Here is a 17,332-nt window from a genome sequence, read left to right as displayed (position 1 = left end):
TTCCTAGCTTGTGTGACTCTGGGCAAGTCACTTAACTCCCCAATAGCCTCACTTAAAAAAAAAATCAGTCAAAGAAAGCCTGAATGAGATTATCATTATAGTCATACTCAGATCTCCAGTAACCTGGGCAGGGGAATCCATTTCCATAGGACCTCTCTGGTTGCTTTTCTTCTTTATTAGCTGGATCACCCTAAACTCTAATGGAGGAGAGTAAGGACTGAGGTTCCTTCCCTCAGTATAAGGACTCACCCAGACTGGCTTCTATTTATACTTCAAGCAGAAATTAGATCTCCTAGTTGGGTGGAGTCCTGCCCAAAATTGAGGAGCATGTGCCTTGAGGGCTAGCAGCAATCTCATCAGTCAATCATGCCTCTTCAGAAAAAAAAACTGGAGAAGGAAAAAGGGTAGATCACAATTAATAATTAGTAATTAATATAATGATATGATATAATATTAATTCCTCTAAATGAGAACATTGTTGGTATGATTATGATTATTATGAGTTACAGTCTGTAAATATGCCCAGGAGGAAGTATCTCAAATCATTAATCCCTCCCACTTTAAGGATATCATTCCAACAAAAGTAAGAATTAATAGGCTTAATAGACTTATTTTGCAGCTCTTACAGGGGAAAAGTAAAAAGCCAGCTGGGGGGGGGGGGCATGATGCAGAAGAGTGCCTTCTTCCAAATGGAAAAGATGAAGAAGGGAAACATTCAACCATTGATTTTGATCTTAAAAGAAAAGGAGTCTCATAAATCCAGCCACTAATATCTTGAATGTAAGCTGAAAAAATTGATTATCAAGTCCTGATACTTAGGATCTCATGTAATAAAAAGTAGACTTTAATAGGTATTTAAAGAATTCAGCTCACCATATACTTCTGGAAGAAATGATCTAATTCTAAACCTATTAATTTCAACATGATTTGAATATTAAAAGAAGTTTTCACTCAGTAGTGCACATGTATAATAGATAGAGTAGATGTCAGAGTTGAGACAAATAGGTGGCTCAGTGGATAGAGTGTCAGGCCTGAAGACAGGAAGACTTACCTTCCTACATTCAAATCTGGCCTCAGACACTTAACTAGCCATGTGGCCCTGGGCAAGTCACTTAATCCTGTTTGCCTCAGTTTCCTCATCTGTAAAATGAGCTGGAGAAAGAAATGGAAAAACCATTCCAGTATATCTGCCAAGAAAACCCCAAACGGGATTATGAAGAGTCTGACATGACTGAGTGATAAAATGTTAGAGCTGAAATAAATCTTAAGATCTTTTTAGTCCAACCCTTTCCTCTCAAACTGACTTGTATTTAACTACCTTATATAGTCCCTGACACAGAGTAGGTGCTTAATGAATGTTTATTGATTGATTATTGGTATTGCTATTTGTGTCTTTATACTGTGTATATGTATTTTTTGTACTTGTCTCCCTCCATTACTCCTGGAGAGTAGGGATTGTTTCATTATTTGTATTTGTATCTCTCCCACCCAACTTCCCCCTCCCTCCCCCACAACAGATCCTGTTTCACAGATCACTGCATTTCTTAGGCTGCAACAATAAAAATTATAAATGGCATTGCAAGTATGCAGCATTGCTGGTATATGAAGGTGTGGTAATAGTTCTCCGTTGTTTTTAATAATTTTAATCATCATTCCTGATGAATTTGAAGGATGTAGTTATGGCCACAAGAGTTTATTAGATCTTTGCCTTTAGGAATTAGCTATTCCTTGATTCCTTTCCTAAGTCTGACATGATTATTTAGAAGCTATTACCATATAAGTATCTTCTGGATTGTTTTCCCTAGGTGTTATTTTCTTTTACTTGTGAAATTTATTTAGTCCTTTAGAGCTATCTCCATTAGTCAAAAAGCATTTATTAAGTGAGTACTATGTGTCAAGGACTGTACTAGATGTTAGTGATTCAAAGACATAGACAACGAAACTGTACTCCCTTCCCTCACATTCTATTGGGAGGAAGCAATGTGTAATATAACATGTATATGTATGTATGTCTGTGTAGATTGCTGCATGTGTGTGTGCACACATGGTATAAATGTGTAGTAATTTCCAATGGGAGAGAACTATCCACGTGTGAGATTTGATTCTTATAAAAGGTGCCCTTAAACTGAATCTTAAAGGAAGTTAAGCACTATATGACATAGAGGTGAAGAGGGAGGACATTCCAGGAATGAGGGATGATCTGTGCAAAAGCACCTGGAGGGAAGAATAGACTGCATGGGAAACAGCAAATGAGGTTATTTATCTAGAAGATAGAGTTCACAAAGAGTAATGTGTAATGAACCCAGAAAGGTAGGCTGAAGCTATGAAATTGAGCAGAATGTGCCTTAATTTGGTATACCTTATTATTCCATTTGCCCAGTGTGAATGTTTTCATATTCAACACTGAGGTGATCTTTAGGCTCCTTCATGTACTTCTTTCTCCTTTTTCACTTCCTTTTGTTTCCTAACTTTCTATGCATTTTAACTATTTCTTTTCTGATCACTCAGTTAACCAGTTCATTGGAAATCTGTATTTTAAAAAAAATTTTCTCTACCTTCAATTAATTTTTATCTTTATCATCATTCTCTTTTTTCATTTTTTTCATTCATATATTACTTTCCACTCATAGATCCAGAAAGTACTGTTATTAAATTGTTCTGTAAGCCATGTTTTAACATTTCGGGGAAAGAATGCGTCTCAAGGGTATGACACAAGAGTAGTGATAACAATTTAATAATGGATTTTTTTCTGGTCACTTATAATAACAGATATTTTTGTACTTGAAATTACCCTGCTTTTGTTTCTTTCATCTACAATTCATTTTCTGGGGATAGAGGCAAGAACCATTAAACTTAAGTTCCAATCTTTATTAATTTGGAGATTCTTCTTTTTAATCAGATATTATTTTATTTAAATTAGCAATTGAAGATTAAATTTTCCAGGAAGGGATTTGACATAGTCTCTCATTTTATCTTTGTGGACAAAATGGAGAAAAAAAGGACTATATAGCTGCATTTTTAGGTGGATTTGGAACTGATGGAATGGATGGACATATAGAAGAATCATTAATGGAGTAATATAATTTTGGAAGCAGATTAATAGTAGAGTACCCCAAAGATTGTCTTAATGACTTAGATGATGGCATAGTTGACATTCTTGCCAAATTTGGTGATGTCACGAAGCTTGAAAAGTAAAACATCAGATGACTATGCCAACCTATGTGTTAGAAAAAGGAAAGGGAATAAGCATTTATTAAGCACCTACTATAAACCAAGAACTGTGCTAAGTACTTTACAAATATCTCATTTGATCCTCACAACAATTCTGTGACATAGGTGTTATTATTGTCATTTTACAGATAAGAAAACTGAGGGAGACAGTGCTTAAGTAACTTGCCAATGTTCACACAACTAAGAAGTGTCTAAGCAGGATTTGAATTCAGGTCATCCTGGCTTCAAGAACACTGATCTATGTATACACCGCACCATCCAGATGCCCAATGTTGGGCAATTGTTTTACTTCCAGGTTTATAACTACTGGACTTTATGCTAAGCACATTTTTTTTTTCACATTTCAAGATGCTCTACCAAGGAAACATTAATACAACTAATTCCCCTCTCATTACTTTTTTTTTTCTTTTCTCTGTAGCTTGAAGGGAGCAGATGCTGGCAATGGGATCAGAGTATTTGTACCAGATATCGGAATGTTCATTGCTAGTTTGACCACATGGCTCGTTTGCAGAAATATTGTACAGAAGCCAATGCCAGAAGATGCAGCCCAGTACAACATGCAGTTTGAAAATGAAGAAATGGTATTCTTCCTTTATGTATTTCCTTTCACCTTGCCTGATTTTTAAAAATGAAATTTTTGCGAAATTGGGAGACTATATAGACAACTTTATCAAATGTCATCTAAAATCATTCATATTGGAAATATATCAAATGTAGTCTTTTGGCCAAATTTCCCTGGAGCTCTTAGATGCTGTAAAATCTAATGTTCATATAGGATTAGGAAAATATAGTATATTTACTAAGAAGAATGTATTTCCTCTTAGAAGATAGGCGCTTCAGTTTTGGGTCCATTATGCTTAGAATGGGATATATGACCTGGCATGTTCGGGTCAGTTTACATTAAATCACGCAGTTGCTTATGGAAGTTGACATTTATGTATTTGTCTAGAAAATGATTGGGAAAGGACAAAGACTGGGAAAGAATCAAAGGACTCACTGAACCTTATGTTATTTCATTAGTAGTTTCTTGATTATCTGACGCTTTATAGGGGTAAGAATTCATTTCTTTATTTAGAACTCTTCCTTCTATTTCTCAGCCTTGTAATGGAACACAGGCAATGTTAGGGGCTATAGGAAAAGCTTCCTGATGTTTGGTGAGAAAACCCATAAATGCATTGCTATTATGGGGATCCAGGGAGCCCCTAAAGACAACTGTAGTATAATAAACATTTGAGTGACTGTATAACTTTATAACTTTAATTGTCATGACCTACTATCATAAGAATTATGAGATTTTACATATACCACACACGTATATATGTGTGTGTGTGTGTATGTGTGCGTGTATAAAATAGAAGTAGGAAATCAGTTTTGAGTTGTATTTTTGTATTGCCTTAGAACTGTAAAAGTTCACAGTGGAATTAAATGTGACAGAAGTTTGGGCATATAAAGCATTCCTAATGCAGTTTGGGGTTGCTGGGAACCCTGAAATGTCAGGGCATGGTGCGACGTCCACCTCTAATGAATTCACACACTGAAACCTTCTTCCAGCCAAAAGACAAGGTTTATTGCAAAATCATAGAAGCAGGGCAGGGTTCTTAGGGAATCTGCAACTTAATGGGGGTAATGTTTATAAATGAAAAGGAAGGATCTGGATGGGATTAATAAGTGGTCTGTGTACTCAAGTAAGTCTGGGGTTGGCCAAGAGCTACTGTGACAGGAACATCAAGCAGGCTGATTATGTGATCGAGGCTAGTTCCCTTGGGCAGAGGGGCCAGCGATATGGACTGCTGAAATGTATGGGAAAATTCAGGGACTGGGTTGTTTTCAAAGACATGGTCTTTTCCTTTTAGGGGTCCAAGTCCCATCACCTCATCAGCTGAATCTAAAGTTTTATTAAAAATCAAAATTGTGCAGCAAATTTTCATGAGGGAATAATTTTAATTGTGCAAAATGTTCCTTAGCTTTTGAGGAAGACACTTGCCTGTCATATATACATACATACACATAGATACATATACACATGTATGTATCTATACACATATATGTATGTCCGGGTATGTATACATGAGTGTATGCACATGTGTATATGCATATATACCTACATATATACATATATGTTTATGTATGTGTGTGTATGTATAATTGCTGTGAACCAAACCAGTATATTCTCTCAACTGTGCACCAAAAAAAAGAGTGTTGAGGAGTTGGATTTGAAAATCACAGCACCTGCTAATCTTTCCACCACTGCATCAGGCATAGTCACAGATGAGACTTAGACACCTTTTTCAATTTAAAGATAGATTTCAATGGACCAAATGAATAGCACATAGTATGTGTTTAGTAAACATTTATTGAAAACTGAATAACTTAAAGGATGTAGCAATGTATTCAATTCATATTAGGGACATTTCTAAGCCAATTACACTGAAAAGAAAAAGAATGTAGATTTTCCCTTTATAAAAAAAAAAGATAAAGAAATCATTTTGACAGTAAGGCTAGAGATAAGGGCCTGATGCTGTGAATAGAAAACAAAGACATTTTTTATTTTAATTTCAACATTTGTCTCCCAAAGTTGTATTATTGAGTTAGCAGCTCTTCTACAAAATGAAAGCCTCATCAAAGGAAGAGGCAATTGTCTCTGTGTGTGTGTGAGGCCAACAAGTCACCTGAAGGGCCAAATGCAAAAACACCCAATGGAGCTTCACCTCTTTTGTCTTCTTAGGGTTTAAAATTAAGTATAATCTAAATTACAGGCTTTTCAGGCATTTGTGAGCAAATCTGTATAGAATTGTGCCAACTTCAAGGCCCATTTATTTCTAATGGGAAGTAATCTGTTCAATCCATATATATTTCCATCTGAAACTCCTGAAGATTGGTGCATTTCCCAGGGATTCAAGAATTCCTCTAAATCAGGCACTCAGTATATGTCCAGATTTTTGCTGAAATAAAGCCAGACTTCATTCTCCATTGCAACTAGATTTTCAGGACATAAAAGATTCAGAAAAATCAGGTCCACTTTTTAACCCAGCCAACAGACTGGAGCTTGATTTAAGGGCATAATTAGGCGAAACTGCACCTTTGTAGTAAAATGCCAGAGAATGTATTGGCAGACATCCCTCTTGAAAAGATGATAGAGATGGATAATACAGCGAAGTACGCAGGCACTGTGGCCTCCTCGGTATCTTGTTACTTCAATTCTGCCTCCTTACCCTGGAACTGAGGTATGTCTGTCATTCATTCCCTTTTTCTCTACCACTGGCTTACATACAAGGGCTTCTATGAGTGCCCAAGTTTGGGAGCATTCTGGGATGACTCAGAAGAAATTGAACAGCTGGAGTACCTACTTCTCAGGGTTATTATGAGAATCAAATGTGATATTTGTGAGGTGTTTGCACTTATTAAAAGCTTCTTACCTTCCCCCTTTCCCCTTCATTTGACTCTACTAAATCAAATACTGTTTTGTATAAAACTTATACAGTGGGATAAACTGTTACATTCCTCATACTTCTCAGTGAGTTATGTAACTATGAAGATGTAGTCTTCTGCAGAAAACTGTCAACAATGCTTGCTAATTTACTTTTCAGGTAAAACCTTGTTAGGCCACTTTCATAAAGATTTTATATGATCAAGGAAGCAATCACAAAAGTTTTCATTAACCCACTGAGGCTCTGAATCTAACTGTATCTCTGTGAGTGATCTCTTCTCCTGTGGGAAGACTAGTTGGAGCTCTGAACTGTGCCATTCAGATAAAACATTTATCTGAATTTTCCCTCACAAGCTAAAACAACATAAGCTCTTCAGTCTCAGCTGGGGACAATGCCTCTGCATGATGCCTAAATTTTTGTTTTCCAAATGCTGACACTAATCAGTTTCATGTTGGGGATGATTCTTGCCCTCTGGGGATCTAAATACACACACACACACACACACACACACACACACACACACACACCATTACTCAAAATCTGTACCCATATACTTCCAAATCAGCAAACTACCATACATTTGCACTTAGACATACCAGAAAGTCCAAGTGTTGATTCAGACTCTCTTGAGGTTGACTATTATCTTAAGATGTTGATTCCACAATGCCACATCATGCAGTAATCCCTTGCTAGTACAACACTCTCAGCATTCTCTACCCCTCTCTGCAAAATACTAGTTTTCTAACTATACCTACTATATCCAGAGTCAAAAGAATATTTTGACAATGTCTTTATGCTGCTTTATATCCCAGAGGGTTAATTAATAACTAAGGTAGCTGATTTCATTTTGAATCCTATCATGGGGCAGCAGATTGTTGTTACTCTTTAAATTGTGATTTTATAACAAATTTCTTCTGAAAAGCATGTTTTGCAACTCTCCATAGCTTTCAATGTGCCGTTTCTAATTCTTTGCATAGCACATTTAGTACAAGAGTATTACATTTTAAGTGTGATGGTCATAGGGCAATAAGTTTCATTCTTTTTTATCACTATTATTATTAATTTATTTACTTTTAGTTTTCAACATTCACTTCCACCAGATGTGGAGTTCCAAATTTTCTCCCCACCTCTCCTCCCACCACCCCAGGACAATGTGAATTCCGAATACCACTTCCCCCAGTCTGCCCTCCCTTCTATCACCCCCTCCCTTCTTTTATCCCTTTCTTATTCTATTTTCCTGGTTGACAGGATAGATTTCTATACCCCATTGCCTGTATATCTTTGTAATCGAAAGGATTATGGACTGCACAGTGCTTTCAATTTAGGTTTGGATCTCAAGATATAATGACACACACAGTGTAAACTTAACAAATTATCACATTTATTTCACAATGATTAATAATGATTAAGGCAAAACACACATAAAGATGAGAATAACATTCAATACAATAAGTAATAATCAAAATAAAGAAAAGGGGGAATAAGAAAAGAAAGGATACACACTCACTGACCAGGTGAGCTCAAATATACCTATTGGACCAGGGAGACTGAAGAACGGCCAAAGGGTTGGTCAGGGAGGCAGCGGGGCAGCGTCCCGCTCTGACTCAACAGAGGCTGTGCATGTGATCTGCTTCTGATCAACAGAGATTCGACGTCCCTATCTCTGATATCAAAGCACTCCAAAAATTCCCTTTCATATCTATGTAAACCAGGGAAAGATAATCTTGATATTTTGTTTTGTTTATGTACCCTTGTGAGCCCTCAGGTCCAGGGCACATACACATTCTAACAAAGGTTGGATCTTGATCAAAGCTCCAAATACCTGTTGTGTAAATCTCCAAGGAGTGATCAATTCCTTGGAAAGTTGCACACTTTTCCCAAGAAAAATGTTCCTTGAGATAAATTGTTTTCCTGGGTAACATAGTTTGTTTGCTACTTAATGTTCCAATCTCCTTGGTACACAGTCATGCATGGTAACTCCAATTTATCTTTATATCAGGTCATGAGGCAGTTACAGCACAGGACGGGGGGGGGATCTATCCTCCTCAGTTTTCCTTGCAATCTTATTTCCCAGTTGCATGTAAAAACAATTTTTTTAACATTTGTTTTTAAAACTTTGGGTTCCAAATTCTCTCCCTTCCTTCCTCCCCACCCACCATCGAGAAGGCAAGCAACTCGATATGGGTATGCATGTGTAGTCATGCAAAACACTTCCATAATAGTCATGTTGTGAAAACTAACTATATTTCCCTTCATCCTATCCTGCCCCCTGTTTACTCTGTTCTCTCCTTGACCCTGTCCCTCCTCAGAAGTGTTTGCTTATGATTTCCTCCTCCTCCAATCTGCCCTTCTATATCCCCCCTCTCTTATCTTCTTACCCCCTATTTTCCTGTAGGGTAAGATAGATTTCCATACCCAATTGAGTATATATGTTATTCCCTCCTTAAGTCAATTTCAATAAGAGTAAGATTCACTCATTCCTTCTAACCTCCCCCCACTTCCCCTCCATTGTAAAAGCTTTATCTTGTTTATTTTATGTGAGATAATTTACTACATTCTACCTCTACCTTTCTCCTAGTATAATCCTCTGTTAGCCCTTAATTTTACTTTTTAGAAATCATCCCTTCATCTTACACTTACCCTGTGCCCTCTGTATGTATAGACATATATATATATATATATATATATATATATATATGTATGTATGTATAAAAATATATACATACAAATATATGTATGTGTATGTGTGTGTGTGTGTGTGTGTGTGTGTGTGTGTGTGTGTGTGTGTGTGTTTTCCCCTCCAACTACCCTAATCCTGAGAAAGGTCTCATGAGTTACAAATATCATCTTTCCATGTAGGAATGTAAACAGTTCAACTTTAATAAGTCCCTTATGATTTCTCTTTCCTGTTTACCTTTTCATGCCTTTCTTGCATTTGAAAGTCAAATTTTCTATTTGGCTTTGGTATTTTCATCAAGAATGTTTAAAAGTCCTCTGTTTCATTGAATGTACATTTTTTTTCCCCTGAAGGATTATACACACTTTTGCTTGGTAGGTGATTCTTAGTTGTAATCCTAGCTCCTTTGACCTCTGGAATATCATATTCCAAGCCCTCTCATCACTTAATGTAGAACCTGCTAAATCTTGTGTTATCCTGATTGTGTTTCTACAATATTTGAATTGTTTCTTTCTGTTTCTTTCATATTTTCTCCTTGACCTAGGAACTCTGGAATTTGGCTATAATATTCCTAGGAGTTTTCCTTTGTGGATCTCTTTCAGGAGGTGATGGGGAGATTCTTTCCATTTCTATTTTACCCTCTGGTTCTAGACTATTAGGGCAGTTTTCCTTGATAATTTCTTGAAAGATGATGTCTAGACTCTTTTTTTTTGTATCAAGGCTTTCAGATAGTCCACAAATTTTTTAATTATCTCTCCTGGATCTATTTTCCAGGCCAATTGTTTTTCCAATGAGATATTTCACAGTCTTCTATTTTTTTTTCATTCTTTTGGGTTTGTTTTATAATTTCTTGTTTTCTCTTGGAGTCATTAGCTCCCATTTGCTCTATTCTAATTTTTAAGGAATTATTTTCTTCAGTGAGCTTTTGGACTTCCTTTTCCATTTAGCCGATTCTGCTTTTTAAGGCTTTCTTCTTCTCATTGGCTTTTTGGATCTCTTCTGCCATTTGGTTTAGTCTATTTTTCAAGGTGTTATTTTCTTCAGTATTTTTTTGGGTCTCCTTTAGCAAGCTGTTGACTTGTTTTTCATGATTTTCTTGCATCACTCTCATTTCTCTTCCCAATTTTTCCTTTACTTCTCTTACTTGATTCTCAAAATCCTTTTTGAGCTCCTCCATGGCCTGGGACTGATTCACATTTTTCTTGGAGGCTTTGGATGTAAGAGTTTTGACTTTGTCGTCTTTGTCTGGTTGTATATTTTGATGTTCTTTGTCACCAAAGTACAATAATATAGTCTGAGGTTTTTGTGCTGTTTGCTCATGTTCCCAGCCAATTACTTGGCTTTTAAATTCTTTGTTAAGGTAGGGCTGTACTTCCAGTGTGGAGGGTGTACCGTCCCAAGTTTCAGGGGTTTTGTGCAGCTGTTTTCAGAGATGCTTCTAGGGACCTGTAAATTTTCAGTCCTTCCAAGGTGGTATGATCAAAGGCAAGGTGTTTACACTCCTTTCCTGGCCTGTGCTCTGGTCTATGAGTGACCACAAGCACTCTTTTCTGCTTTGGAACTGTGAGAAGGATTGACTCTATACTGTGCCACAAGCTACACCACACCAGAGCTCCTCCTCCCCACAGGACTGACACCCAGGACTGGGACTCAGATCCAAGCAGGGCCAAAGCAAGAGAATCCTGCCTCGGCATCAGCAAACAGATCCCTGCAATCCCCTTCTGATCAATCACTTGATCCTCCCCTCCATCTGTGGGCCAACAGCTCCAGAAGCAGCTGCCACCCTGGGGCTGGGGCCAAACCTAGCTCTTCTCTCACCAGGATCTGACAGACCTTTCCTACTGACCTTTGAAGTTGTCTTTGGGATTTGTGAGTTGAAAAGTCTGGAAACTACCACAGCTCCCCTTGATTTCAGTCCCCTGAGGCCTGCTCCAGATTTGCTGAGGCCTGGTCTTTGCCTATCCAGCCCATGCTGAACTGTGCTCCTCTCCCAGCCTAGCACAACAGACCTTTCCAATCAACCATTCAGGTTGTCTTAGGCTGGAAATTTGTTTCACTCTGTCTTTTTGTGGGTTCTGCTGCTCTAGAATTTGTTTAGAGCCATTTTTTACAGGGGTTTGGAGGGGTTTGGGGGAGAGCTCAAGCAAGTCACTGCTTTTACTCTGCCATCTTGGCTCTGTCCCACTAAGTTTCATTCTTATTGATTACTATAGAAATGCTGGAAATATATATAGAAATATACAGAAAAGCTGGAATCCATTTCACTTCTATTTGTGGTCTTCCTTGAAGTTTAATATGTGTCCCACAGTTAGGGTTTACGTCCAACTTTCCACAGATCCATTTGCCGGTCCTTACTTATTGTTTTGATAAGTGATGCTACCCATCTTCTTCCATCATTCCTCATATAACATGTTGATACGTTAAGATCAGGTGTTTGTCTAACCAACACCATTTTTTTCCTCTCCCTATTATGGTAAATTTTGCATCATTTAAATTTCTCTAATAAATGATGATAATTATATTAATGTCTTTACTTTTATCCATTTCCCACATTTCAAAGGCTCTAGCTTTATAGTTATATATAATATTTTCTTATCTTTACGCTTTCCTCAGTTGTTGGGTTTTGCCTTTATTTTAACACACAAGTGATCTAACTACACACAGCTAACTCCAAAATGACTCTTGCATTAATAACCATTAATTTACTTCAAAATAAGATACAATCAATATCATTCAGTGTGTTGTTCAGTTTTGCGTCTTTCAAATCCTTTCTTTGAGACAGTAGTTATGATAAACAGTTGGTGAAGCTTCTAGTACCAGCCTTTGATCTCTTAGTTCTTTATCCATTCCACATTTCTCAGCCATATTTTTTACTCTTCTCTATGCCAAGTTTCACAGCAAAATGTCTAATAAATACAATATACATTGAACTGCTTTGAAGGATGATGTCAGATTTTTTTGTAGAATATTTCTAAGTGACAAAAGAGATAATTTCAGAGAATTCTAGATAGTGTGAACTAATGAAGTAAGAAACAACAGAACAATTTATATATGTACAACACTGAAAAGACAAACAAATTTGAAAAAATTTTAGTCAATGCAATAACCAACCATATCTCCAGAGCATCTAAGATGATGCATGTTATCTATTTTCTGACAAAGAAATGATGAACACAAGGTGCAGTGACACACATTTGTGAACATGGCCATTGTGTGGATTGGTTTTGCTTCGTTATGCATATTTTTCTCTTTTTTTTCCCTCTATTTCTCATGAGGAGGGTAGGGGTAAAGGTAGTAGCAATAGTGAGCTCCTCTCCCCACCCCAAAAAAAGGAGGGCATTATAATATTTTTTAAAATACACAAAAGAAAACAGGAAATTCTGAAGGAAGCACAAACAAGCAAGACAACTTTTAATGCATGGAATTTATTTTATCCTCCTTTTGTGTTCTGCTTTTTGTGTGGAAATGCTCTTTTTTATTTTAATTTTTTAATAAAATAATTTTTAAAAATAATCATGCCCTTTGTCCCAATAATTGCATTGAAAATTATCAGAACTAATAAGAAAAGATATATCTGTTAGAAGATTTTCATAGAACCATTAATTAAGAAAAATTGGGTGCAAATTTAATGCCCCAAGATAAAATAATTGTTTTTTTTAGCTCAGCAATGGGGTTAAGTGACTTGCCCAGGGTCACACAACTAATAAGTGCTTTGTGTTTGAGGCTGGATTTGAACTCAGATCCTCCTGAATTCAGGGCCAGTGCTCTATCCACTGTGCCACCTAGCTGCCCCCAAAATAAATTTTTTTGTAAAGTATGAATGAATATGAGGATGTATAAAGCTTCTACATACTCTATGAATCTTTGGATTCTTATTACTCATAAACCATATTTTCTAATATATTCCAACATTAGCCTATAATTCTCTGATAATTAACATCAACCGAGGCATAAATGGAAAACTTTGTGCCCACCAAAAATTTTTGCCACTGTTATTGAGGTTGTACAGTGTTCATGCCTCCTATAACTCCAGGATCAAGTAGAAACTTCTCTGATATTTAACGTCCTTTACGACATAACCCTACCCTATCTTTCTAGATTTATTCTACATTACTCCCTTTCCACACACTACAATGCAGCCACCTGGCTTTCTTGCTGTTCCTTATAGAAGCCACCTGTCTCTAAGGCTTCGTTTTCGTTGTTCCCCATGTTTGCCTTGCACTTCTTCCTCACCTGCTCCTCTTGGAGTCCCTTACTTCCTTAAAGTAATAGCTCACTATCAACTTCTGAGGGAAGTTTTGACCAATTTCCACAACTGGCAGTGCCCTCCCTCTCTAAACTTGTATTTATTTGGTAAATAATTTGCAAATATTAATGATACTGTTGTCTCTTCTGGCTGAATGAATGCAAGCTAAATAAGATCATGAATGGTGTCATTTGTCTTTTGTATCCACAGTTATCTGGTCATTGTTTGGGCCCTGACTGGCTCAGAGTGAATATAAATAAATAGCAATTGTTTCTATTTTGGCCAGAAACCTTGTGGGTCTTCCCCTGCCTGATTTTTTGTTTGTTTGCTTGTTTTTGACTAGGTGAAAGAGGCCATTCTCTGCCTCATTTCTTACCTAGCATTAATTATTGAATGGACACTGCTTCAGTGGAACTGAGACCTGTTAAAACCTTAGCTTAAAAAAGTCAAGGTCTCTCACTGAATCCAGGGCCATCTCCAGTTGTCCTGATCTATATCTTATGTCACGGCATTGCTTCCCTGATGTCACAGTCCTCTTCAAGAAGGGACAAACAACAGCAGCAACAACAAAAACCTAGCACAAAGTAGGCAAGACTTAATAAATAAATATTAATTAATTAATAATTAATTAAAATAATTATTTAAATGATTGATTCCATGACAGTGAGAAAGCCTGAATTTTTTTTTCAAATTTAAACAATTGTATTATTATATCTATATCATCAAAGACACACGAGTCAGTATATTTTCAGATTTAATGCCACAGATTTATTCACTTATTTCTCAGAATTCTTCCCTCTCATGGTTTCCAAATTTGTTTAAGTATTCTGTAATTAACACTCCATTATTGACAGCCTGAATTTTCTCAGAAAGGGAATGAGGTGGGGAACCCAAAAATTATTTATATCAAACTTTAAAAAAATACTGAATAAGATTCTGATGCAGCTGATTTTACTCCTTTAGTTACATCTGTCTTAGGCTAATATCAGCATTAGTTTGTGTTCTGTGAGCTCATCTGGCTTGGCAACAGAGGGAGGCAGTTCAGCAGTTATAGTGTGGTGCCAAAAACCGTGTTCTAGATAAAAATTGGGTAAGTATGATCTATAAAATAAACAATATACGTATGAATAAGTGGGTGCTGGCTGTAATGAAGATATAAGTAGGAGGTAAAGCATGCATCTTTTTTTTAAAGTCATATTTGAAGGTTCCAACTTTTCAAACAAGTTTTTCCAGACTACAAAGGTTGATTCTAAGCATTCTTGAAAAAGAGTAAGATAGTCTGACATTAATACTTCCTTTATTTCAGGGAAGACATGACAAAATTAATCCCTCATTTTTGCCCAGCAGGATTTATTTTCAAAATCCTCATTGCGATAGTGAAGTAGCAACTAACACCCCTGAAGATGTCATGAATCTTCTGTAATCTTCATTGATTACATAATTAGTCTGTATTTTGTTATTGGAAAGATATTCATAAATCTGAGGCTTTCCCCTAAAGATCCTCAAGGGATACAGAGACAACCGTCATAGCGTCATTTATTATTTTGCTTTTGTATTAACTTAAAGTGAATCCCTACAAGGGAAACACTCTTCCTTGAATGTCATAAATGGCCTTCTTTCTACTAATACATTTGCATGCTTGTTTAATTTTGTTGTTATTTATTTAAATAATGAATCTCAATGGGGGGAGGGTAAAGTTACAGCTTGAAAGTTTACTGTGTTATGTCACGCATATGTGTTTTTAACAACTATAATAGAATGGAAAAGAAATACTATGGGGAGAGGGGACATATGTCTGATGAAAGCAGTATGCATTTTTGTACTTTACTAAGTCCATCTCAAAACCCTCAGCTGAACTCTTTAAATGTAGCCAAGAACCTTAAAGATTGTGAGAAAGTTGTTGTTATTGTTGTTTGTCCTTTGTTCTTGAAGAGTACCATGACATCTGGATGATGATGCCATAACTTGCAAGTGAATTAGATTTAAGTTAGGAAGGGCTGTGCAAGGTCACCAGCCTCACTTTCTCCTCTGGAGCCATCTGGATCAATGGCAAGATATAGATCAGGAAGACTGGAGATGACTTCTGTGAAAGTATGAATGTCAACAATGAAGCACTATTGATAAGACAATCCAACCTGCTTGTGTTACTGACTTCAGCAGTAGTAATAAAAATAACAATTCCATAGTTTGATAATTGCCAAGACAGATAAACCCTCCCTATTCTGTAAGGAAAAGGATACTATATTTATTCAATTTATCCAATAATTCATTCAAAAATACTCATTGAGCATGTATTATGTGTATTAGAAATAGCTTAAAAGATTTGTTAAACACTGTAGTATTTGAAAATTGCTAGCTACAGCTTATTGGAATCATTTAAATGCATTTTTCCACATGACATTTAGTGCAAAAGTTCTCCTTGGTTACAGGAAGAAAAATGAGGGCCAACAGGTAAAAGTTGTAGAGTGGCACATTTTAATTTAATATAAAGAGAAACTCTCTGATAATTTCAGCTGCCCCCAAAATCGTACAGATTGTCTTAGGAAATAATAAATTTGATTCTTGGAAGTCTTCAAATGGAGGCTGTTTTACATAGGGGGAAATTTTGTTTAAAATATAAACCTCTGAGTTCCAGTCTAAATCTTAGATCATATAAAATCCTAATACTGAAGTATTAGTGAGGTAATGTCAGTCTCAAATAAATTTTCATTTGGAAAAAAAAAAGGGGAAGATAATGTAAAAGCCAAAGAATGAAAGCCCTATTGTTATGATGCCAAGCATTAGAGAATGAAAAGGAATGAGAAGTGATTTAGGTAGGTTGTCTTTCTCAGCGTCCTTCAAATATATTGTGTTGGCAGCTGCCTGCCTGATTCACTCATAAAGTCTATTCTATCCATAGCACAAGAAGGTTATACTATATCATTTGTCAATGTTGAGCTTCATTTTGGAATTTCTGTGTTAACAAAGACTGATACAAACATAAAAAAAGAGAATAATTCCTTTGCCCTCAAGAACTATCATTCTGTTACAGGAAAAAAACATATATACAGAAAAGTAAATGCAAAAGTATACAAAATAGATATAATAAAATAATTTCTGCTGTCAGAAGCATTCATTAAATGCTTATTAAAGACACTGTGCAAAGAGAGCTGGGGATACAAAGAAAGGCTTCAAGGAACCACATTTTAAAGGGTGAGACAACCTACAAATACTTATTTACATTCTTATGTGTGTGTCTGTATGTGTGTATGTAGGTATAATGTAATAGAGTATAGTGGGAGAGGAAATTAAGCTCAAAGCGGGGAGGAGGAATGGACCAGAAAGGATAGGAAGTATAAGGAAAGAAGAGAAAACAGCCCAGGACAGGGTCCCAGAGTATACCCACACATAGGGTGTGTGATATATATAAAAGTAAAATGGACTAGGAATGGTCTGACAAGTAGGAAGAGAACAGGAGAGATCAGTTTCACGGAACCAGAATGAACAGAGGGTGACTAGGAGAAGGGAGCACACAGCAGTGTCAAACACTTCATCAAAGTCAAGAAGGATGAGAACTAAGAAAAGGCTATTAACTGAATCTGGCAATTAAGAGATCATTGGTAACCCACAGCACCTGAAAAATGCCTACAAGTAGACACAGTGCTGAATATGTAGTCTGATTAGAACAGAAAGGCAGGGATAGCATGAGGGCACTATGTTTTGACATGGAGGTTGGGAGAAGGTGCACACACACATACACACACACACATA

The 17,332-nt window shown here is 36.5% G+C and overlaps 1 protein-coding gene across 4 annotated transcripts in view; it reads left to right on the top strand.

Annotated features, from left to right (window-relative positions):
• PIEZO2 (piezo type mechanosensitive ion channel component 2) overlaps positions 1-17,332 on the top strand; it is a 505,350-nt gene that overhangs the window by 288,081 nt on the left and 199,937 nt on the right. For all 4 annotated transcript variants that reach the window (XM_078153522.1, XM_020985555.2, XM_078153521.1 and 1 more), the window contains exon 5: positions 3,650-3,812. In XM_078153522.1, coding sequence (XP_078009648.1) covers positions 3,650-3,812 — 163 coding nt within the window. The remainder of the gene's footprint in view (positions 1-3,649; positions 3,813-17,332) is intronic.

Source organism: Phascolarctos cinereus, unplaced genomic scaffold (assembly GCF_003287225.1).
Source record: "Phascolarctos cinereus isolate Bilbo 61053 unplaced genomic scaffold, phaCin_HiC Scaffold_4;HRSCAF=312, whole genome shotgun sequence".
NCBI lineage: Eukaryota > Metazoa > Chordata > Mammalia > Diprotodontia > Phascolarctidae > Phascolarctos > Phascolarctos cinereus.
Note: the sequence above shows the minus strand (reverse complement) of the source record. Positions and strands in the feature narration are given on the sequence as shown.